Source organism: Labrus mixtus, chromosome 17, assembly GCF_963584025.1.
Source record: "Labrus mixtus chromosome 17, fLabMix1.1, whole genome shotgun sequence".
NCBI lineage: Eukaryota > Metazoa > Chordata > Actinopteri > Labriformes > Labridae > Labrus > Labrus mixtus.
The window spans coordinates 16,922,198-16,946,487 of record NC_083628.1 but is presented as its reverse complement, the minus strand read 5'-3'; the positions used below and the strand labels follow the sequence as shown (position 1 = coordinate 16,946,487).

General features: G+C 38.6%; 1 protein-coding gene across 1 annotated transcript in view; it reads right to left on the bottom strand.

Moving 5' to 3' along the window:
* The window catches only part of LOC132992413 (ephrin type-A receptor 5), a 51,447-nt gene that overhangs the window by 6,071 nt on the left and 21,086 nt on the right, over positions 1-24,290 (bottom strand). The window contains exons 4-16 of the mRNA XM_061061673.1: positions 20,972-21,127; positions 20,414-20,752; positions 13,521-13,645; positions 12,397-12,486; positions 12,124-12,193; positions 11,851-11,953; positions 9,239-9,306; positions 8,164-8,289; positions 7,323-7,508; positions 6,825-6,886; positions 3,620-3,687; positions 3,378-3,519; positions 1,928-2,077 (exon numbers count right to left, since the gene is read on the bottom strand). Coding sequence (XP_060917656.1) covers positions 1,928-2,077; positions 3,378-3,519; positions 3,620-3,687; positions 6,825-6,886; positions 7,323-7,508; positions 8,164-8,289; positions 9,239-9,306; positions 11,851-11,953; positions 12,124-12,193; positions 12,397-12,486; positions 13,521-13,645; positions 20,414-20,752; positions 20,972-21,127 — 1,685 coding nt within the window. The remainder of the gene's footprint in view (positions 1-1,927; positions 2,078-3,377; positions 3,520-3,619; positions 3,688-6,824; positions 6,887-7,322; positions 7,509-8,163; positions 8,290-9,238; positions 9,307-11,850; positions 11,954-12,123; positions 12,194-12,396; positions 12,487-13,520; positions 13,646-20,413; positions 20,753-20,971; positions 21,128-24,290) is intronic.

Sequence of the window (24,290 nt, the reverse complement as noted above, 5' to 3'; positions counted from 1 at the left end):
GTGTGTGTGTGTGTGTGTGTGGGTGGGAAATGAATGCATGTGTGTGGTGTCTGAATCAAATGCTACATTCTCACTCTTTGTCATGTCACAGGATTGCTGTACATTTGGGTACTTGCTGAGCAGAGCTTACTTGTTACAGCTAGAACATCATTAAACAGTTACACATTTGCAAGTGTTGCAGTTTTAGGGGCGGCTGTTGCTTAGTTGGTAAGAGTCGGTCGTCTCTCAACCGGAGTTGGATGGTTCAATCCCCAGCTCTATCCCCGCTCTGTGTCCTTGGGCAAGAAACGTAACCCCGCATTGCTCCCGCTGCTTCGTCGGTGGCTTATGCATGTGTATGAATGGGATTAGTTACTTCTGTTGGACACAAGTAGTCAGAAGACTAGAAAAGCACTATACAAGCTCAAGTCCATTTACCATTTTGCACATGGAAAATATTTTGAATAGTAATATGATTCTTACAATAATCAGAAGTTTAGAAGGGATGACTATTTAGAGATAAGTTCTTTGAGTTGTGGAGAAACTAGAACAGTGCTTCAGAAGTGCGTCAAGTAAACGAACAGCCTGTTTGCTTGCCATATTGTTCTACTAAGCACTTCATCTCCATTTGCACTCACCTTTTGCCTCCACACACCTTTCACTATTTGACATAATATCTGTGTGTGTGTTTCCATTAGAGCTATTCATTGCCATTGTCTGCACTTTGCAGTAACAGATTCATTTCAATGGAATCAGTCACAGCCTTCCCAATTTCTATCCACATTTAAAACTCCCAAGCAACAATGCAGTAAGCCTTCTTCTAACAATTGCTACACTAATGGAAATGAATACTGAATGGCAGACCAAAGGAACCTGCTAAATTCAAGGTGCAAATGTAAAAATATGCAATTTATTCAGGACGCATGACCTTTGAGTTGAAATAAGTTATGGATTAATAAAAAGTTTATGTAAGTGAGAAAGGTAGAACAATGGGCAATGGCCTGTGAATCTAAGAGCTGTTCAACTTTAATTATGCATGCATGAGGTAGAGAACGAGCAGGGAGACAGGGAGGCATGATTGGTTCATTAAAATTGGTACCTCGTGGCAGACATTGGTCGAAGTTTTTACATCCTTACAACTGCTACAGAAGACTGATTTTCTTTATTCCTTTTTCAGAGCACATGAATTATTAAATTCTGTCAGGGCCTAAAGACAATTTCAACCAAAGTCTTAAAAAGTGTATCTGGAAAGAATGACCAATCCTGCCTTGAACTGTTACTGCTAATACTACACATACTTTACCATTATAACTATAAAATCTATCTTCTTCTTCCTCATTGTTGTTGTTGCTCTGTTTGTTTCTTTCCTTCTCCTTCTTTCTGCATCTCCCTCTATCCCACTTTCCAAACCCAACACAGTTTAGGCAGATCGCTCTTCAACGTGAGTCTGGTTTTGCTCAAGTTGTCTGCCTGTTAAAAGTTTTTTTTCTTGCCACTGTAACTTTGTTAAATGTTGCTTAGTGCTGTGCTCATTGAGCTTAATGTTTGGTCTTTGTAGATAATATAACCACAGGTAAGGTATTTAATATAATAACAACATAATACTGTATAATATAACAAAGAGGAGGGTATTTTACCTACTCAGTGTTTTGAGATATTTGGTATTAATTGGCACTTTACAAATAAAGATTGTTGATTGATGAACTGAGCAAACTCAATCTGCTGCTAAAGATCATATGACTGAAAGCTCCTCAACACAGCTACTAAACAACTAAACTACTGGACATGTGAGTCATATGGCAAACAATTTCATTGCCCTTGTTCAGTCCTGCTTTCTTTCCATGCACCACCCAAAGGTTAAAAAGATAAATGTTAAACAAGACAAATTAAACCAACATGCAGTGAATGCACACAAACAGTTTTCATAAAAATGCCACCTCAAACTTACATCTTGATTGGACATCTCCCAGTATGGCCTCTCTCCGTATGACATCACCTCCCACATGACAATACCATAACTCCACACATCGCTCGCTGAGGTGAACTTCCTGTATGCAATCGCCTCTGGAGCTGTCCAGCGAATAGGAATCTTCCCGCCCTGGGACAACATGGGAGGAAATTGTCCATATCATGCAAAGTGCTTGGTGTATTTAAATTAATGTTGGCTGTATGTAATCTTTAGCTTTTCATTTTTTGTTGATGGGAATAACCCAAATATGTTGAAATTGACAACAACTGAGTGCTACTCTTCTACAAATGTATATCAGTAGGGCTGCACTCTTTTAAAAGTTTTTACTTTTTGTCTTTCTCTTTTTTTTTTTACACAAGGTAAGCTTTTTTTTATTAGAGGATAGGACAGTGCATTCAGAAGAAAACTCTGAAGAGATAGGCGGGGGATTACATGTGGCAAAGTGCCGAGGGTCTGACTTGAAGCCTGGCCACCCACCTTTATGATATTGGGTATGAGATATAAATGCTAGACTATCTGGTATGGCACCCCAGAACAGATCTTAATTGAGACATTTCTGCTCCATGTGGTCCGACCAACCCACAATTACACAAAATAAAAACCAATCCAGGAACTCATTAATGAAACCAAGTTTCACTTTCCTTTTCAAATTTCCTGAACAAACTGTTGGGGGCCAGGGATTTTGCTGAGTTTCACAGGAAAACGAGGTTTCAGCTGATGAGTGGTAAAATTAGCTTGATGCAGAATTGATGAAATTAGCAGCAGGATATCGCTGGGTCTGATTATTTCAAGGGGGTGAATTATGTTGTTCTCACTACTCTGTAAGGCTGTAAGGTAAAGATAGCAGAGAAAACGGTTGTGGAGGTGGGGGGTCTTAAAATGAAAGGTGATTGAAAGTATATTTGACATTAGGCAGCAATACCCACTGCTAATTGAGTGTTGTAGAGACTGAGCAGAGCACTAATTGGTCATCCTCCTGCCGAAAGCAGCTCCTTTCTGGCTGACAAGTTGCCGCTCAGCCTGGGACTCATTGCACAATTAAAAACCTGCTGCTGCCGTCCTTGAGTGTTTGTGAGTGCGAGGATGTATGTGTGTATTGGATTTCACCAAGACTCTTGTGTTACATTTTTCCACTTAATCCAAAGTCTGATATGCAAAACTCTCTGCATGAACACACACAAGTACACACAGGATTAAATATAAATGTCCTACACATGCCGTTGTGGACAGTTTCAGATTAATATTTCTGACGTTAAGCATATCAGTGAAAACTTCTCTGGCTAAAGCCCTTAATGTCCATCATTGGCTTCTTATTTCTATTTCTATGTGATTGTTAGTTGTCAAGCAAACCGTTTTAATTGTGACAAAACTTTAAGGTTCAGAAACATAGCTGCAGCCCAATTCTTCACACACAAACGTGCATTCTTACCCGTGTGGTGTATGCAGCCTCCGGGTCATCTTCAAGGACTCGGGACAGGCCAAAATCAGATACTTTACACACAAGGTTACTGTTGACCAGGATGTTACGAGCTGCAAGATCACGGTGCACATAGCCCATATCGGACAGGTATCTACAAGGATCATAAATAAAGGAGGGGATTATACATGAACGTTGTTCCCGTTATGTGTTCAGTGAATACACTTTGTGTTAATGTGTACTTGTTCGTGTACCTCATGCCAGAAGCGATGCCACGCAGCATACCAACCAGCTGAATAACGGTAAACTGAGCATCGTTTTTCTGGAAAAGAAAAAAAAAACACTTTGTTAACTTGGTTCCAGTATCTTTAATTAAACCACTGTACACATTGCATGTGAATAATTAACAGATAACATTAAGTGTGAAACAAAATATAAAACAAAACATACCCAAATTCACTTTCAGTTATTGAGCATATCCAATGCAATACTTCTTAACAGTGCCTTAATGCATTTTAGTAATTCTGTATTCTACATCTTCTCGTTCTGTAATGATAACAGAGCAACCATATGGTCTGACATTAGAAATATACTGTAAACATTTGAGATTGATTTAACTATAAAATCAATAATTATAATACAAAGCTAACACCACTTCTCTGAGTTTCAGTGGTTCATAGCATTATTGGAGTTTGCCTCAAACACAGGTAAAATGTCAACATGGTGGTATGCACTAGTAAAGGAATTTGTAAGTTCTCAGAGAGGATTACTTACTCCTTTGGAATTTGTTTGGTTATGAAGTGTCAGATCTCGAGTAAACCGCTATTAGCGCTATAAAATCTGGTAACTAGGAAGCAGCAGTATGACTTATTGCAGCCAAGTGGGATAAAAAACCTGCACTGCGAGTTGAACATAAAGTCAAAGTGAAAATAATTTAGGGCAGTAGAGTTACTCTCATTTGCACATCTCATGCCTGGAAATATACAAATGAAATAGTATATGTCTAATAATCAAATTACCTTCTTGTAATGGCAATGATGTTCGCACTCTAATAATTCTTCTCCATGTTTGGTATCGACTGACCATCTTTGTACCTCAGATCATTTATATGTGTTCTGTAGGCTTACCAAAACCAACATTAAGGATTTCTCTAATAAAAGCATGTTCATTTATTCTGTCCAATTTAAAATGATTGGTAGTTACTGGAGTTTGCAGTCTACCTGACAAACTTGACAAAAAAGCAGATTTAGTATATAGAAGTAGTATAAGAAGAAGAAGTAGTAGAAGTAGAAGAAGAAGAAGAATGTCTGACTCATCAGGAGGTAACTTCTTGAAGAGCTGGCAGACTCAGGAGACTAGATCACTGATTTGGCCGTTCAGCAGTGGAGTGCAGCAGTCTCAATGTTAAGTCTTTTTATCAAACAAATCCTCGTCAAAACCAAGCACATGCAATTCCAATCAATTCCTGACTATAAGTTCTGAGCAAAGTAGCCTCAAGTAAACCCAGTGATCAGGTGTGAGCCTAGAAAACTACAAACTCGCTCCTCTTAACTACAGATCTCCTTTTTCATTTTCAAAGTTGTAGCAATTTCTTAAGATCAAACCAAGAATGAATAAAATATCCCTGGAATCTTCACTTCTGGTCACATCACTGATCAAACCCCATCTCTTCCAAGTATGTTTATATTTTTACCAATTGGTCATCTTGGCCATCAATCTTAATTATAACTTGATAATAGTTTATGCTACATAACTTTGTAAGTGGTCCGTTATTGACCAGCACCAAATTGTGATTAGTGTATGAGCAGAAAACAAAACAAGGAACAATTTTCCTTTAGCTTATTACTATGAAGGGTTGTATGCCTCCATACGTAACTGATGAAAACAGAACATTTCAGAAAGTCTCATCCTCAATCATGGAAACCCTGTTGATTTCTTCAGATAACAGCTCTCACTTTTAGTTCAAGCCTTTCGATCCAAAAAACAAACCATCCATCCACAGCATCATGTGAAATGAGATGTTGAGTCAAAGATGTGAGGTATGAGTCCTATGGTGCAATGCCCATAACTGTGACACTAAATCCAAAACTCAGTTTAGCCCCTGCTTCTCTCATGTCTGTGTCATTTATACCGACCTCAGTACACCAGTCATCCATGTAATTACTTCACAGGGTTTTTTTTTTTTCTCTGCTCCGCCTGCTTGTCCCCCAGCTCCTCTGCCTCCCCTTTGCCATCCAGGATTACTCCCGAGGCACACCGACCAGTCATGTCAGCAGTTTCCAGTGACCATAAAGAAAATCTCCAATGACCTTCCTCTGTCTTTTGTCTCACAACGACAATTTTATTCCACACTGTCTGAGTGACGATATCTTGTTAAGGTAAAGGTCCTGCATTACCCTTAAGACCTATCCTTCCAAACACTACCTTGCTATCGCCATTTCCCAAATATTTCTGTAATTGCCTTTCAGAAATATGCCCTAACAATTTCACAATTGTTTGACCTTATTTTTTCCTCATCCGTCCATTTACCATCTGCTGCAGGAATGTACCCATTTTTTCATGCAGGATTTAGCCTTGTCTGCCAACTGAACATCTTGCTATTGTAACCAGTGAACAGACTGAAGTGCTCTGGAGAGGGATCACTTCATTTAGGGATTTGACAGCCAGTCCCTCCATTAGATTTCACCTTCTCTATTCAGTATACTACACATTTTCAGGAAAGTGCAGACATTATTCCAGCTGAGTGTTTATGTTTATTCAGATTTTCCAGCAAAGCGAAACATTTCACAATTGTAAGAATAAAATTAAAACGTGTATAAAAGGTATACACACTGAGGGCTGAACTCCTTAGATAAAAAAAAATAGCCACAATAAAAAAGATTCAATGATCAAATGTAGTCAGGAATAATACTATTCTCAATACACAATGAAGTAAATTTGCTTTCAGTCTTTATTTGTATAGCACCAACTCCCATTGAAATATGTTGCCTAAATGATTACCCACATTTTCACAACTATCACATATTCTTTCCTTATTACCTTATGCTTGAATGTGTAGAATGATGGCACTGAATTGGATTGATAATAGCTTTGGCTGACTTTCTTTCATCCAGGCTGATACTCTATGCCTCCAGTGATGTGTTTTCCTTTCCAGAAGATAAAATGCTTTTCCATCTCTGAGATAATAATCATCTCAATTATAATGTCAGCAAGTAATGGTTCTCCAACTCTACCCATTTGCCATTTACTTTAGTACAGTGCAACACAAGTCCACAACTGAGATTTTTACTATGCATTATTTTACTCTCCCTCCTCATTATCCACCTTCCATTTCCTATAATTATCATCTAACTATTTATCAAAGTGTTTCTGCCCTTCACTAATACAGTCCTTTTCTTCATTACCTTCTGAGTTTCCATGACCCTATTCTTTTGAATTCTTATTCTTCCCCGGTCTTACCTTGAGGAAAGTGTCCAGTGATCCGTTCTCCATGTATTCAGTGATGATCATTACTGGCTTGCCTGAAACCAAATATCCACAATAAACTTGAGAAATACAGAAGAATACATAGAAGATACATAAATAACAATAATAATTTGAGAGAAAGAAAAGATGAGCCATAGGTCTGTTTCTAGATAGATAGATTTTTTTCCTGTACTGAACCACCAAATGATATCGGTAATACTTTTGAGTTTAAAAGAGTAAAAACCACAGTACTTTATAAATCACAGCTGAAGCTGTCGAGAAGAAAGTAATGTAATGGATGCTAAAAAACCCTGACAATGAACAGCTTGCAGACTAAAGAATTTAGAAGAGTCTGACAAGTAAACCAGAACCTGACATGTGCAGCTTGAAATGTCTACATAGTAGAAGGCATTATGATGAGTCCTAGTAATCTGCATTATGACATATAGTACATCCAAGAGGGTGTCCTTCTAAAATCTGCTGATAACTTACTCTTGGTGACCACACCCTCCAGACGGATGATGTTTGGATGGTTAAACTGGCCCATGATTGATGCCTCCCACAGGAAGTCACGTCTCTGCTGTTCAGTGTATCCTGCTTTCAAGGTCTTAATGGCAACCTGCATCTCTCTTTTCCCAGGCAGCCTCAGAGGTCCACTGCATACCTCGCCAAACTCCCCTAAAGAAAAACACAGTGTTTGACTGTGGACCCTGAATTCAGCCCATATTGAGCTGCAAAAGTTTAGTCAAACGGTGAAACCAACTTTTCAAAGTAACCTGAATCTAAAAGTTAAAAGTTCACATTAAAAGGTGGTAGTGTTGTAAGGATTCTTGAAAAAAAACACAACATTTTGAAGATAATAAACCCAAATGACTTCGGAATGCTAAAATAAAGCTGGTCCAAGTTTAAAAGAAACTAATTATTCATTAATATTTAATAAATCTACCAATTTAAATCCTGCATGTGTTGTTCAGGGTCAATAACTAACTTGTCCTGTCTACCTGCAAGCATCACTTAACACATCAGTGCTCCTAATGTTTATATACACTAGACTGACACCAAACTACTTTATATGTACAAGGGCTGATTTCACTCAACATGTTTGAGCCATGGGAACTGTCGTTTTCAAGCACAATGTTTGATTTGTTTGACTGTGTCTAAATGTGTGTTTATTCAATGGAAAGCATTTAAAGATGAGACTATTGTCGAGGTAATGAGAAAATGATGTAATTCTATATGATTCTATATAACTTGAAGACGTAAGTCCAGGCTCATTAGTGTTTAGATGATATGTTTAGAGTGTTACAATGCAGCATCACATGCAGAAACCCACCAGCTCCGATGATCCTTTCTATAGAGATGAATGAAACATCAATCTCCTGTGCAAATTCATGGACCGCCTGGTTGGGATCTTCATAGGTGAGGGGGTCAATGTAGGTACGCACTCCTGGAAACTTAACTGCAGACACATGCATAGAATTATTACCATCACTATATATCATTGACTATTACTTACATCAGTTCAGGGGACACAACATGGATGGTCCAACTCTGAACACCTGAATAATGACTTTGCTACAGATAAAGGTATCTTTTAATCACTATTGCCAGCATTAGAATGATTATTTAGTTCATTAACAATAGTAGAATTAAACATTTAAGATAACATTTATAATACATTTTTTCAAAATATTTACATTCTGGCTAAAATCTGCTTTCATGCAAACAATTTTGCGTTGATAAAATTTGAAAAATTAAATGAAAACAGCTTCTCACGCTTTTCATTGTTTTTCCTGACTCATTGTATTGTTTCTGAGATTTAGTACATGCTCAGAACTACTGAATCCTAACACGCCACATACTTAATAACAGAATACAATACATCTAACATGCAAATACAATTCACATCCTTCAATGTTCCCCAAAACAAAACATTCTTAAAGTCATTTTTCTGTGGGCATGACTAGTCGTTAACATATTTTCTTTCACAGTATGTATCAATATGACATTAAACCACACATACTGGCACTTGTTAGTGTTGAATGACCCATCACAGCCAGCTCTGATGGCAACAGATGGTTAGCAGGATACCATGCCAAAAATGTGGTGGTGAATATTAAGCTGTTATTGCCTACAAATCATCATAGCTTGTGCGCCTTCTGCCAACATGGCTGCAGAGGAGAAGGCCTGTGGAAGTGCCAGTCAACTGTACTGGTAACACACACGCATGTGTTTGCTTAGAGGGAGGTACAAACTCATGAACAAGACCGCTGTCCGAACCCTGTAGTGTGCACATAGAGTAAACTTTAGATGAACTTTCCCTCACACACACATACACACACATACACACACACACACACACACACAGACATACACAGACAGCATGAATTTGGGTTTTCTTAACATACTGTGACCGTTGTGGAAATGCATCTTCTCCTCTTCAGGATCTTGCTTTGCTTTGCTGTAGCCACAACGTCTGCAAGGGAGAGGACACAAACACATCAGAGCAAATGTCTTGCCTCTGTATTATCATTTACAAGCTTTTTCTGAAATTTGAGCATCGAAAAAAAAAACATTTCAAGATTTTGCTGTAGAATAGTTTTACTTTGTTCATTCACAATACCATTATTTATCAATGCATGGAGGTATTTTGTTAACACACATCTCCAGTTTCTAGTATAATGAAGCAAAAAATATTGTATGCCTTTATGGTTAAATCTACTGTGTCTCTAAAGTGATATTTACACTCAGGGAAAAGGCAACAAATAGATTTCACAGTAAAGATAGAACAAAATGGCCCATACACAAAAACACAAATGTTGGCCAATAGAGGGCAAGATCACACTCTGATTATGTTTTTTATTTCCTACTGCTAAAATAAAAGGCTCAATATAATTTATGAAATGTTCAAAACTACAAATGTATGAAATTACAATTTTTTTCAAGTTTTTTTTCAACTGAAAGATAGATAATTTAGGTCGAGTTAACAAAAGTACATTTTTTTAACCCCTGGCTATATTCATCCATAACAGATCTTTTTCTGTCATGCAGATGTGAGAAAGTATGTCCATGTAGCCCCCGATATATAGGCCAAAGCCCTGTCATGATTGTTTGTGGCATGCATGTGCGTCTGTGCGTACTGTATGCTCAAAGCTTTAGTAGTCAATATTTTGACAAGCAGCATCAGAGATAACCACAGATAACCCAGATTAAACAGGAGGTTTGCTTTTCAACTGGATCCTATGTGCAAACACACAAAAACAAATGATGCTCTTAGGACACACAGACTCATGCAAATGTGTATACCTTCGGGGTAAATGCTATTTACTTGACTACATTTGTAAGACACAAAGTCAACAAAATAAGGGTTTAGAGTTTTTCTGACGTATTGTTCTTGAAAACAATGCATGGGCCATCTACAGGGGTGGGTCCACTTCTTTCCCATCGTGACTCTCTGCAGGATAACCAAGCTTGGCTTGAGGGGTTTGGCATGGGCAGCTGGATAGTCTGGGTAGGGGAGTCTGTGTGTGTGTGTGTGTGTGTGTGTGTGTGTGTGTGTGTGTGTGTGTGTGTGTGTGTGTGTGTGTGTGTGTGTTTTGTACATGTGTCTGCCTGAGGGTGTTTAGTTTGCCGGATCTGTTGAGTCAAGGGGATTGAGCACGCTCAATGCCCAGCATGCCCTCCAACTTCCTACTAGTGTGTGTGTGTGCGTTAACAATGCATGCATGATTAATTTTGTGTGCGCATGTGTGTGTGTGTGTGTGTGTGTGTGTGTGTGCGTGTGTGTGTGTGTGTGTGTGTGTGTGTGTGAACATGTATGCTCTATGTCTATGTATGTGTGTATAGAGGGTCATGCAGGGGGGTAAATTGTGGTTGGAGTGCTCGTGTCCTAAATCCATTACTGGAAAATGTTGGTATTCCTCCCCCACACGAAACGAGAATAATCACCAATCCTCAAATCTGGTCTTGCTAAACCCAAATGCCTTCTATGTCTTTCTGATTTACTTTTCAATCATGACCAAAGCTCCACCATCTATTTATCTTGGCTTTTGACAAACAACTACATATTAACAGACTTCAAAATAATAAGAAAATAAACTAAGTTGCTGAAATGGAGACCAGTTTAAGCAGGATGGAGAGTAAATTAAGTTCAATAACAAAAATATATGAAAGGGGTGAAATGTGAATGACTACATCACCAAATTATAGATGTAGATCTAAATCCACACTGAGCTTTGACCATCCCCCAACCGAGCTTTACATGTTGCAGTAAAATTAACTTGGCAGTAGTTTCATCAAATTAAATAATATAAAATTGCTGTTTCTGTTGAATAGCAAATATGTAAAAAAAAGAAAGAAAAGTGTAAATATATTTACAGAGATTTTAGGGAGTTTCAAGGACATCCATTACTATTTAAATTAAATAAGAATGTATAATAAAAGCTGCTAAAGAAAGATCCCTTTTAACAATGGCATGCTAAGTACTAGTTCTCAGCAACAACATGTTTCTCTCTGTGTTTAAATGCTTCCACTGCAGCTTTTGCATTTGTATATGAGGTGTGTGAGCATCATGTGTGAAAATGAGTTGCTCAAGGTTAAGTGAAGGTCATATTAGTCCAGAGGCATGCAGGTTCAGCAAAAATGTGGGTTTTTTAAAGTGTCAGGAAAATGGTGCGAATGTGTAACAAAGCAACCCTGTGGCATGAAACCAGAGCCTCGACTGGATTGCATTGATGAACTACTGCTGAAACCTAAAAAGCATCCTTTACATGGCCTATGGACGAAAAGAAAAACTACCCATGCTTCTAAAACCGAATTACTGCTCAAAAGTCAGAAGAGTCCAAACCGAGATTTCGATAGGTCAGTAGGGACAAGGGGACGCCCTCATAGACAGAAATGTTACATTACATGTGTGTGTCATAAAGTTAAAATAATTGTATTTAAAATTAGTTTATGCTCAACTTTGACCATCACACTCACACATGTGAATATTGCTTGACGACATGTTTTTATTTCTTACCGTCCACTAAGCAAGAACCCAGCAACAACTGCCAGTAGTACCAGAGCCAGTGTGATGGCTACAGCTACTATCAAAGCCTGAGTCCGCTCACTGGTAGCCGTTACTGACAAAGAAAAAAGTTGAGATTAGACACAAATACTACACGCACAAAAATCACACCCGGTGTCTGTTGCCGATGTCGCATCCCAAAATGAGGTGTGATTCACATACAGTTTGACACTTTCTGTGACATCATGCTGTCACGCACACTTTCTCCTTCTCAAGTGTACTTACAGTAAGGGCTGGTCTGGAATTCAAAACGTCGGCTAAACGCGCCGTAGCCTGCTGAGGTCCTGGCTCGCACCTGTAATGCATTCAATCTGATCACATCTACAGATATCAGATCATTATTTTCTAATAATGTATATTTTAAAAGAGCTCTGAATGACTTTGATCCAGCAACTACTTTGTAATGTCTCACTCATCTCAGACTGTTATTAAGAGCTTTTTGGCATCTCTTCACACTTGAATGTCTACACATAAATATTTATCAGCACTGTGTTTGACCTGGAAGATGTAGGCTGATGAGGGCTTCAGGCCGTCGACCACCATTTCAGTCTCTTTGGACTTTATAATGGTGTAGCTGGAGTCTTGCTCCTGTAGTAAGAGAAAACAAGTAGGGGTTAGTACTATTCTTTTACATGCATACAAACATTTGTGTAGCCTCAATGGTTATGTTCGCTGTGTTATTCATTCAGCCAGTATTTAAATAGATATGTTTTTCCTGAAATTTTTTTTTTCTTCTATTTTTGTACATTTTCGTAGATGAACTACCTGTAGTTGGTGTGAGCTTGATTGTGTGAAAGTGCATGTGCAGTATCAGTTTCCCAACTGTAACCACATCAGGTTTAAACAAAGCTAAATACCCGGTCCATTAGGCAGAAGCCATTAGCAAACCACTGACCACAAATACTGCTCAGCTCTCCTGTTTGCCTTTATTCTGACCTTTCCCAGAAAAGAAGGCATCAGAGGATGAAAGAGAGAATGTAGGGACGTGAACAAAGATCGTAATAGAGGCATCAAATTGCTGTCTCTACCAAAGTCCAATTAAAAAATACTACAAAAACAAGACCTTTTTTTAAACAGCACTTTCCAGTGTAAGGGTGAGTTAAGGATTTTTCAATGTGCCTGATCAAGCTGATCAAGTAAAAAAAACTTACAGACTAACTGATTTCTACAAATAAAATGATGTTAAGCATGATGCTGTTATCTTTCAAAAAAGTTACTTCATAGAAATGAAGTATGGTATGGACATATGTGAAATGTAAAAAGATGATAAAAAAAACATCCTTATATTGGATGTTGGTGTTGAGTGGTTTGCGTTCCCCATGTACAGAGCCCAAGGCTTCAAATCTGATCTGTGGCTCTTTTCCAGCAAGTCTTTCCCAGCTCTCTCTCCTAAATTTCAGACTCTATCTACTGTTCTGTCTCTCCAATAAAGAACCCCCCCCCCAAAAAAAAAGAAAAGTATATGGAATAGTCAATAAATTAGCTTCAGAGAAACCAACAAAAATCTTCATAAATCTCATCGGTTAAGCACCAATAGCGGTTTTATAGTGCACTTATTAAAATGAAAATAAATGAAAGACAGAGTGTATTTGGACCCAAAAAATAATTTATAGATTTATTACCTTCTCAAAATACTTGATCTCATACTCCAGGATGATGCCGTTGGGCCGATCGGGCTCTGCCCAAGAAAGGGCGATGCTGCTCTTCTCTGTATGACCTTTTCTCACCACACTCACTGGGGAGGGCGCTGCACACACAAAGGTATAAAAAAAACATTTTAAACACTAAAGCTCATTATCTGGTTTTACTTGTAAAAAAAAAACAGTAGTATGATGTAGTGTTTTAAAGTGCATCTCTTTAATTTGAAAGCCTAACCCGACTTATGTTCCATAAGAAAGCACTGTGATTAAACACAAAATAACATTTTAGCTGTGAAATCTGCTGGAAATCAACAGCAATGATAAGTCCTTTCTCTTATGGTGACACCTCTTTATTTAATTGTATCATGTGCAGAGCTATTTGTGATGCTTGCTGTGATTAATATGCATTATGAAATAAACACAGATTGTACTTTTTTTTACAACTTTTAAACTTGAGCAATACTGTCAAGAATGAAACTCTAAGGTCTAACTATGTTTTGTTTTTTCGTGTCTTTGCAAAGTTTTCAATTCTATTATTTTATTTTAGGGTGAGATTTATTCTGCAAGTTTGGCACCCAAGCTAGGATGATTTTAGATCAATCATCAAACCAGACTGTTGTAACCTGAACTGTTGGCCCCTCTCTCAGAGGGACAGTTGAAGAGTCTCTGACACATAAAGAGCTTTTCACCAGGCAAAATGCTCCCTAAGGCAACAACATCCTGAGTGTGTGTCTGTTGGAAATCCTCTACTGAAAATGCTAAACACTGTTAAGGTTTCAATGGCCTCAGCAGAACTCTGCAGGGAATAAATCATTGCTACAAACACAGTAACTCTATCCATGAGTGGATGGTTGCACAGAAGTGTTATCTGCCACATCTTAAAAGCCTGAAACCAGAAACCGTATCACACACACACACACACACACACACACACACACACACACACACACACACACACACACACACACACACACACACACACACACACACACACACACACACACACACACACACACACACACACACACACACACACACACACACACACACACACACACACACACACACACACACACACGATGTGTAGATGAGAGAGAGTGGTTCTTTTCTCAGCAGCTTAACGGGTAACAATACACCAAACTTGAAGTTCAAATCCACTCAACATGAATGCAGTTTGCCTTTCTATATTTAATTGAAAGTTAAAACAGAAGATGCCCTATGAGGGTGTACAGCTAAAGCCTGGTACACCAAGTTACATAAGCATAGTAAATGTGACTAGAAAACACCTTAAACTTAGGATGATATAAGGCATACATTTGAACTTTTAGGGGTTGAATAAAACAGTTGTTAAATAAACTTATTTGCAAAAATAACATCGCCGTTTTAATCCAGAAAAGGAAGCGTGGAATGATTTAAGCTTAATTAAAAGCTGTAAAATGTGCAAGATTGAAGCTCCCTTTAAAGTAATTTACTTTTCTGTGGTATTTTTTCAGAGTTGTTTGAATAGTATAGTGGTACTTTTTTAGTACATGTAATACATGAATATTTAAATATTTGATATATAAAAATGTTTAAATCAGCAAATTTGCACTCTTACCATTTTAGATATTTGGTCATCTATGCCTGTTCCTTCTTAACTTTCCCAGTTTTTGTTTAATACAACTCAGATGCAACATGTCTATGTACAAAGGCAACACAAAAAGTAACACAAAGTCAGCAGATGCACATTTCTGGACAATGTCACACCTTTAAGTGTCATAGCTCCTTGGCTGAGACTAAATGAACCAGTCTTTTAAAATGTGTTTTAACTGAGAAACATAGAAACAGCAGGAGATTGGGGGTTGATGGAAGAAGTGGGAGCTGACGGAGGAGTGGGAAAGTGTGTGCTTAAGGAGCAGGAGGGGATGACACAAATTGAAAAAAAGTGAGAGATGAATTATGAGGGGGAGACATAGAGGGTGAGACATAATGAAAGGGTGTTGACAAAACTCAAGCAACACTTTCAAGTTAGCAACCGAGGAGATAGTGGAATCACACTTCCATGTTTAAACACTTCCAGCGTGAGCTACATCTGCTAACAAGCAACACTAGTGTTAACTCAGACACAAATGAACATGCACTTCACCAAAATAAATCTCTGGAAAATGCCATTCCATGCAGACAAAGGTCAGAAAATGTAAAAGCTATTTACTGGACATATGCAACTACAGCCTTGGATAAAAGCCATGTTTTTACAGTGCAGAATGTAAGCCTCTCTCTGTCGAAAGTATCACCAAAATCAATACAGAACTTTAACTGTATGGTTTAACTATCGTCAGAGAATGACAAAAAGTAGGCTCCAGACACAGAAAGAAGTAATAGGAAAGTATTAGTATGCACACTCACCATACCAGATGTGTTAGCTTAGAATGTGTTTGATACATTTATTTATGAGTAGTATTTGAAATGAACCAGAGCTGAATATAAGCCAGCACTAGTAATAAGAAGGCCAATTATTTATGGATCCTTGGTAGGTGTGGCCACTCACTCTTCATTGAACATTAAGAGCGTAAGCATAAGCGTGGAGGGCGTCTGCCATTTTTCAAAAGCTCCCTTAGATTTTAGATAACATATTGGTTGAGTATCACAATCTGGCTACCAAACATCAGCTAAGTGATCGCAAATACTTTATGCCACCACTGGAGGCTTTCAAAAGGCAGTCAACAAACCCATGGGTGATGTCATGGGAACTCTTTGGATTAAGACATTTACGTATTTATAGAGGTACAAAAGTTTAGATACTCCTACTGATTGATGCTCTCTTTGTCTTAAGGTAAAGAGTGTTGATAATGGATGTATTCATCTGGTCGTTGGACCCTTGTTGGATGTTATTTCAATGGCTGTGGAAATTATATCAATTTCTGAATTACATCAATTTCCACAGCCGTGGCTCAGCGGTAGAGTCGGCCATATCTCAACTGAAGCTCCTGCAGCCACATGTTGATGTCTCCTTGGGCAAGACAATTAACCCCAAGTTGCTCCTGCTGAAGTGTCAGCTGCATGTGAATGTATATGAATGGGATAAGTTAATATTGATGGACCCTTTTCCATTGTAGCCACTGCCATCAGTGTGTGAATGGTTAAGTGTGACCTGCAGTGTAAAAGCACTTTGAGTAGTCAGAAGAGCTCTTTACAAGCGCAAGTCAATTTCCTATTCTCCTATCCTTCTTTTCATATAATGCCTTGCGTCTCTCAACTGTTGAAATGCACCATCACAGACAGATGTAAGAAGTCTTTGTAGGTGAACAAAAAGGTTGCCTCTCATTCTCTCTCTTTTTTTCTCTTTTGCTGTCACGATTAAAATTAGCAAAGTTAGCAATGCATGCTGTTAGTTCACAGTGCTCAACATTAGAAGCAGATAATGCCGACTTTCAACAGAAACCAGAACAAGCTTATTAGCGACTAAATGAATGAATTGTTGTGATTATAGAGAGACAATTTAGCTTCTTATTTTCATGATTTTGTTACATGTAAGAGACACTTTAATTATATGATTATTGCCACTCAAACTTTTAGAGTATAATTTACAAGGAATGATCAAACATCTAAAACATACACACTTAGAAAGCCATTGGGTTATAAGGATAGTTCTATATTGAGTTTGGTGATTTTTTTAAAACAATTAATTTCTTCAGCTTATTAAAGGTTGCTTGCAAAGCCACCTTATCACATTTTTGTATTAGCATGAAAGGAAACATCAAAGCAGTGCAAATATATGACTTGCATTCCAAATTGTTAAGCTGCACAAGACTTCTGAGTGTTTTCTGAATTTGTTCATTTGACCCCCTTCCTTCTCTTTCTTCCTTATCCTTTTCCACCTGCCAACTCTTGCAACCATACTTTTTATTTCCTTATCACAACTACCTCATCATTTCTCTTACAGTCTGTCCCTCTAACTCTGACTGTGTCATGTTGTTCTTTCGTTTTCTTTCCACCTTTCCTCCTGCCATTAACCTCTCCTCATCACGAGAACCGACACTTTATTATTCAGCAGGGCTTCACAGGGACACTGTGAAATCACCTATTTCACGGATCCCTTATCGAGTGTGACACCTCCCACATCAAACGGCAGACTCTCCAACTCCTTTTCTCAATCTCTGTCTGTCTGAGTCCCTGGTCTCCCCTGTCTCTCAGAAAATCAGTCTCAGCTTGTTGTAAAAACCTTTTTACCCACACAAGCAAAGAACATTGAAAGCACACAAAAACAGATGTAGTGCTGATCATTGTCTTATTGGGTAATTACATTTGAGATAGAGATGGAGGCAGGATCAGAGTAATTATTGCCTCAGGATTATTGTAATGATTAGTCTGATGACTTTGGGAAATGACTTGACACAAAGATATCAAGCAATTAAAGTCCAAACATTGCAGCAGTGATACATACTGAGGGTGTGTGCAGCATTACATCACTGCTTAAGTGTGCTAAAGTGCATCAGAGCTTAAGGCAGCATTTGCAAGTAAGGCTGGATGTAGTAAGAGGTTCTTTGGAAAAACTTTCAGCCAGAAGACAGTTTCATAATGTACTTCTAATGAATGTTTAGACACTGTTTATTAAGTCCTGACATTTTACTCAAATGAACAGCTGTGGAAAGTTTTGGAGGAATAAAACCAGATAAGAAGAATATATACCTAAGACAAATCAATGGAAATTAAAAATTCCAAGATTAAAGCAATTGCATGTCGCAAAAGTCATCACCTTTCCTATTTCTTTGGGCTTAAAGAGGTAAATCCTTCTGGTACGCACAGAAAATCAAATGAATATAGTGATTCTGATTCAGATTCTCTACGTTAGACCTCAAATCATACTGCTGACCCTTTGAGAGGTCCAGACCCCATGTTGGGAAGCATTAACTTAAAAAAATATGATTCACGATTTATTGGGATTTATGGGTAACATTATTTAATTTATTTGATCTTAATACAAATCAGCCAATTGTATGAAAACCTTCTGTAACAACTGTTAATGGAACTGCTGAGGACCACATGTTAGAGATTTTCTACAACACATGACAAATAGTTAATCAAACATGCTGCTGTGAACTCAGGAACTATTGTCTGTGTTTTCAATATATGATTCGGCAGCTTTTCAACTTGCTCAAGTGTTTGGAACAGCCTGACTGAAGATTTCAAACGTGCCTTTAGTTTAACTTCGTTTGATATAATACAGTACATGTTATAATATTCAAGTTTATTCACATGTGTGTCACTTTAAACTGCACTAACCTGTATGAAAGTTGCAGCGTGAATAAACTGCATGGGTACTGAATTGATCTGATTGTTGTACTTAAAACACCACCCATGCCAGAGAGAGGCACAATGTATCTGTCTGTGACTCCGTCGACCATGTGTAATCTAACGTAATCCCTAATCTCCACTTGGTCTAGTGACTGGCTAACTTTAATCCAGCTACAGCGCCAACACGCCAAATGTGTGTTCTGTGGTATGCTGTAATCCACTCAGACTGCTGACAGCCACAGTGACAACACAGTTAGAGGGCTGTCAGTTTTCTCAGTTGTCAGACAAACGTCTGCCTCACTCTCTGTCTGCCTGTCACCCTCTCTCTCCCCAAGACTAACTGTACCCAACCTGCTACAACTCAGGCTGCTGTGGCTTTAGGATAGAGCAGATTGTACATTGTTAGGAATTTCAGCGGTTTGATCTTCCTCCTGCAGACATTATGAATTTTCCTTGGGCACGACACTAAACCCGATCCAAGTGGCATAGGCCAGTGCTGTTTGAATAAGAGTGAATGTTTTACATAAAAAATAAAAAAAAAAGATAGGCAGGATCGTTGGCTGTATGGTAGTGTCTCTAAGTGCATGAGTGTAGACCAAGAAGGCTAAAACATCCTCCCTTAAAAAATATATTTTTATTCTCTGGCTTTCCCTCCAGATGGAAGCCTTGTTAAGAAAAGCATTAACCTCATTTAACAGTGTACCACTAATTTCATTACAAGCAAATAAAATGCTACAACGGGACGCTCTTCCCGTAAACATTAGACTGGGTTCCTAAATTAATTGTAATATCCCTTTAAAGGAAAGACAACAAAACGTTCAATACTTACAGCCATGGGAAGCAGTTGGATTCTTTTTATGGTCCTATATTGTTGAGCTCTTTTTAAGTTTGCCCACTGTGCTGCTCAATTTATCGTTTTTGGTTCGGTGCTCAAAATAGTTTTTCTAAGCTTCCCTCGTGTTACACAAAAGCTGCTGGTTAAAGCAGCTGCAGTTTTCCTTTTTGGGGATTGCTCAATAGTGATACTTCCCAGCCTGGAATTACTATGCATCATCAGCCTGATTCATAAGTTTATGATAGGCATGAATAGAATCAAATAGAATAAACACTTGCTACACCACAGAAACAGCCCGCATATGAAGCACTTTCAGTATGTTACACATTCTTGTTTTTCTTGATTTTGTAATGAGGGGACCAAGCTGCTTTTTCAGAAACAAATCTTGGAAAGAAAGGCAAAAGCAAAAAAAGCGTTCCACTGTGCAATGTTCTCTCCTACACTGCGGGGAAGGCGGGTGAGGGAAAATGAACACAGTGACAGATTTGTTGGACAAATACTGTGATAATTTGATCATCTGGTGCCGATGCTTTCAAGCCCTGATTATTGTTTAATGAATTCAACTTACACATTGATTTGTTGCTGTCTCAATAGGCAAACAGCTATGTCTAAATGGGGATTATTTATTCTGGGTAAAACTCAAAAGAAGCTTGAATACTTGAGATAGAAAAACAGGACGATGTGGTGCTAATTTGAGAACTCATGAGGAGGCTGTGATGGGCAAAAGGCAAGTAGTGATAGTTGTTATACATCTCGTGCTACATACCTGCCTGATTGGTTGTCACATTAAGTGACACATACTGCTTTGCGTGATCTTTGGCCAGCTCGGACACACCATTGACAGCCTCAAGCAGAAAGCTGTAGTTGGTGTGTGACTGCAGGTCGGCAACCATCACAGACGTGTTTGACAGGCCGACGCGGCGTGGCAGAAAGCGTACGTTTGGACCACATTCTTCAAAGCCCCTTCCATCTGGTAAGACCCGTCTGCACAGGATGTTGTAGCTGACATCCTTTCTGCCACCTGTTTCCATCGGGACAGACCACTCCAGGAAGACGCTGGTCTCGTTGACATTGGAGATGGCGTTGCGTGGAGCAGAGGGGGGACCTGAGGGAGATGTAAAGGTTTAGCAGCAGACAAAAAAAACAAATACATCTAATGTTATTACACAACGGCAACTTAAGGAGCAGAAAGTTACATTTTAATTTTAAAATCTGATCTCATTATATACACAAAATATAAAATAAGCCCATTTACAAAAACTTGGCAAAGATTGGTTAAATCCAAAAATAAGAGTGAATACATAGAAATGTGTATTATCCTCACGTGTGCAGGCCATATTGGGAGGGTCCGAGTCAATTTTATAGTATCCATCCTCACAACTGCAGGCGGTGGCTCCGGTCTGCCTGGCCACACTGTGGGGAGGACATTTACTACAGCCCACGGAGTCCAGCAGCGAACGGTAAAACCCTATTTTGCAGACTGAAAGATGAGCAGGAGGGGGGGGAGGGGGGGGGTGTTTGGGGTTGAATAAAGACAAGATGAAATGATAAAAGTAGACGTTCCAACAGAGAAGGAAAGGGGTTTATTGGAGTAGAAGGTTTGTGAAAGCGTGGGGGAGAGAAAAAGCAGGACAGTTCTTAGTTCCTATGACAAAAAAAGGAGGTCAGTATCAAAACAGTAATGTCATTTCCCGGGTGGTTGAGGTTGTTTAAGCATTATCAGAGACATTAAAAGATACACATTTTTTTGATTTTTGATTATGATTTGAACCTTCTCAAGTCTGATTTGTTCTTATATTCCTCTTGGGACTTGCATATTTGTTGTTTTATTTTCTTATATCTCAATCAAAATGCTTGTTTTTTTTATCATATTGTTCCTTCACACAGGGAGAATTCCAGACAATGATTTTCAACCCGTACCCGATTAGTAATTTGCTCTTGCATCTGAACAAATGTGCACCCAAACAACCCCGTATGTGAGGCATACTAAACAAAACAACCAACACCGGAACAGACATAATCTCTTTTCCACACACAAACAAAAACACAGTCAGACGGGTGATCTATCTGGGGCAGGTAGACACCAGGGCGACACACACAGAATGTTAACACCCAAGAATACATCAACATCCTCTGTTGCCATCGCTGCGTCCCAAAGCTAACCAATCAATGAATTATCATAACATCATTTTCTACTTTGTTTTGGCTGTTGAAACCCATGATACAAACACAAATAGAGATATGCCATGGAGTATAAAATACTTAAGGATATACAAATATCTGTTTTGTTTGCTGTTGGGGAGAGTTGCAGATACCAGAGAGAGGAGACAGGATATTTTTCATCTTCTTTGTTCTCTCAAAGCTTCAAGGTGCAAATCTATTGCTTTCCACATTTTTGGTCTGTGTGGTTGCATGAAGCTATGCAGCCTGTACCTGTGATTTAGAACTATATACTTAGACTAAAAGGTCATAGGAGAGAAGAATAAAAATATGAGAGGAATATACAGCTAAATAAGAGAAATGTAAATACTATGGGAGAATAACATGATGCCGGATAAAGGAGGGAGAAGCCAAGTTCAAATGGGAAAAGAGGCAAGAGGAAAGACAAAGGAAGAATGGGGGAGAAGATTTGTGAGTGTGTCTGTGTGTGTGTGCCCATGTGTGTTTCAGTCATTAGGCAGCAGTGGCTCTGATTCCCCTTGACAGAACCTTGGTCCATTGTCATGGAACATTAGGCCTGAAAAATTTTCCTTCTGCCCTGGATCGCTCTGTGTCTCACCTCTGGATCACGCACGCACACTAAACCAGTACACAGAACACAGGATTCAATGCTTAGCCTGATTATGTGTTGAGGCTCAAGACAATGCTTTTGAGGCATCCATGAAGCTGGCCTAGTTTTAAATTATGAGATGGTATAACATTTGATAATCCATGCGTAACTGAGAAAAAAAAAATGATAATGAATGCCTTAGTGCATCTTTTATTCAGACGAGGAAAGATGGAAGATGTTTTGTTTTTTTGCTGCAGCATCAATTTTGTCTTTGTCTTCGGTTCTGTTAAAATGGTAAAATTCCCAAAAGGAGACATACATTTTCATACTGATGCCTACAAAAAAGTACGCACAATTACAAAAAGGTATATTTTGAATTGCATCTCTATATTGTTCACTTTTTGTGTTTGTGAGTGAGACAGAAGGGAAGGATGCAACATTGTGGGCAGAAGGACACACCTGATCCTTTGTCTGCTTCAGCACAGTTTCTGCAAACACATTTATGGTTCCATACAGATTTAATGCCATAGTCCACCACCCCACCTCCAACACACAAACACCCCATGGCCGAAACAATAAAAATGGCGTGACAGCTTATTCCACATGTACAGACCACAGACTGTAAATATTAATGAACGAAGCCTGAGCGACGTCACCCATCTGTTACTGCAGGAGGCTCATGGTGTCAGCCACCATGATGGAAATCATTGTCTCAGTCTAACTCTCATACTACCTCACAACAGGCTAAGAGCTGGAGCTGACGTGGGATTTAAGCCTCCTGACAAACATGCATGCAAACAATGCATATCTTGTATATTTCATGAAATCGGTTGCGTTTTTAAAAATTCAACGCAAAGTAATCTGACCAATACTGTTTTTGTACCAGGCCGCAAACGTGTTAATTTCTGCTGTAAAGTGAGTGTATGAATGGGGTGTGTGTATGTGACTTCTGGGCTCTTGGAGCCAGCCTCAAGCGGACCCTCGGAGAACTGAAATCTTTTTGTGTCTGTCAGAACATGAGTAGAAAACATGCAAGCTAATTAAATATATTTTAAATGGGAACAAAGTTACTGTAAATGTGACTTGAGTTTATGTGGCCTTTGTATTTAAATACAAAGTGACTAAATGAAGGTTTTAATCCAAAAGATATACTTAAATAAATGCTCAGTGACAAAGAAGACCAATGCACATACAACTATTTTAGGAACGCAGACATATTTATTTGTGCTAGACCAGTAATGTATCTGGCACAACAATGTATAGCTTCTTTCTTGAGTAGATTTATGATTAACAATATGGACATACTTAACTTGTGTCAAGGACCTTTTCTGACTAAATATAAAAAAAATAGAGTCATTGTCCAACCATCTATCAGTATTGCCATGTGGTCAATAGCTTAATTTTAAATATCTTATTTTAAACATGTCTTGCTACATTTAATTGAATTATCTCTTAACTTTGGATCTTCTTAGATGTCCTTTAATGAAACAGTCTCAGATGCAAGGGCGGTAAAGATGTTAAATCTTAACGTTAATTGTGTTAAAGGATACACAAAACTGGTGCATGCACTTTTGAATCCACAACCCACACAGACATTATACACACTTATCATTATGGTCGCAATATGCTTTGGTATAAGTGTGTGAGTGTGTGTGTAGGGGTGTGTGTCTGTGTGTTGCCCTTAGGCAAGCTGTCTTTCTGATGCTATGCAGCTCTGAATTCACAACACAAAGGGTAATAGGTAATTAATATGCAGTTCACATTAATGTGCCTGTATGCATTTGTGTGCGAGAGGTTAATACGTAATTAATATGCGTCACTCAGTGGAATCCCAGGCAATTAAGGATCCAGTGGTGTCCGCTGATGCCTCTTA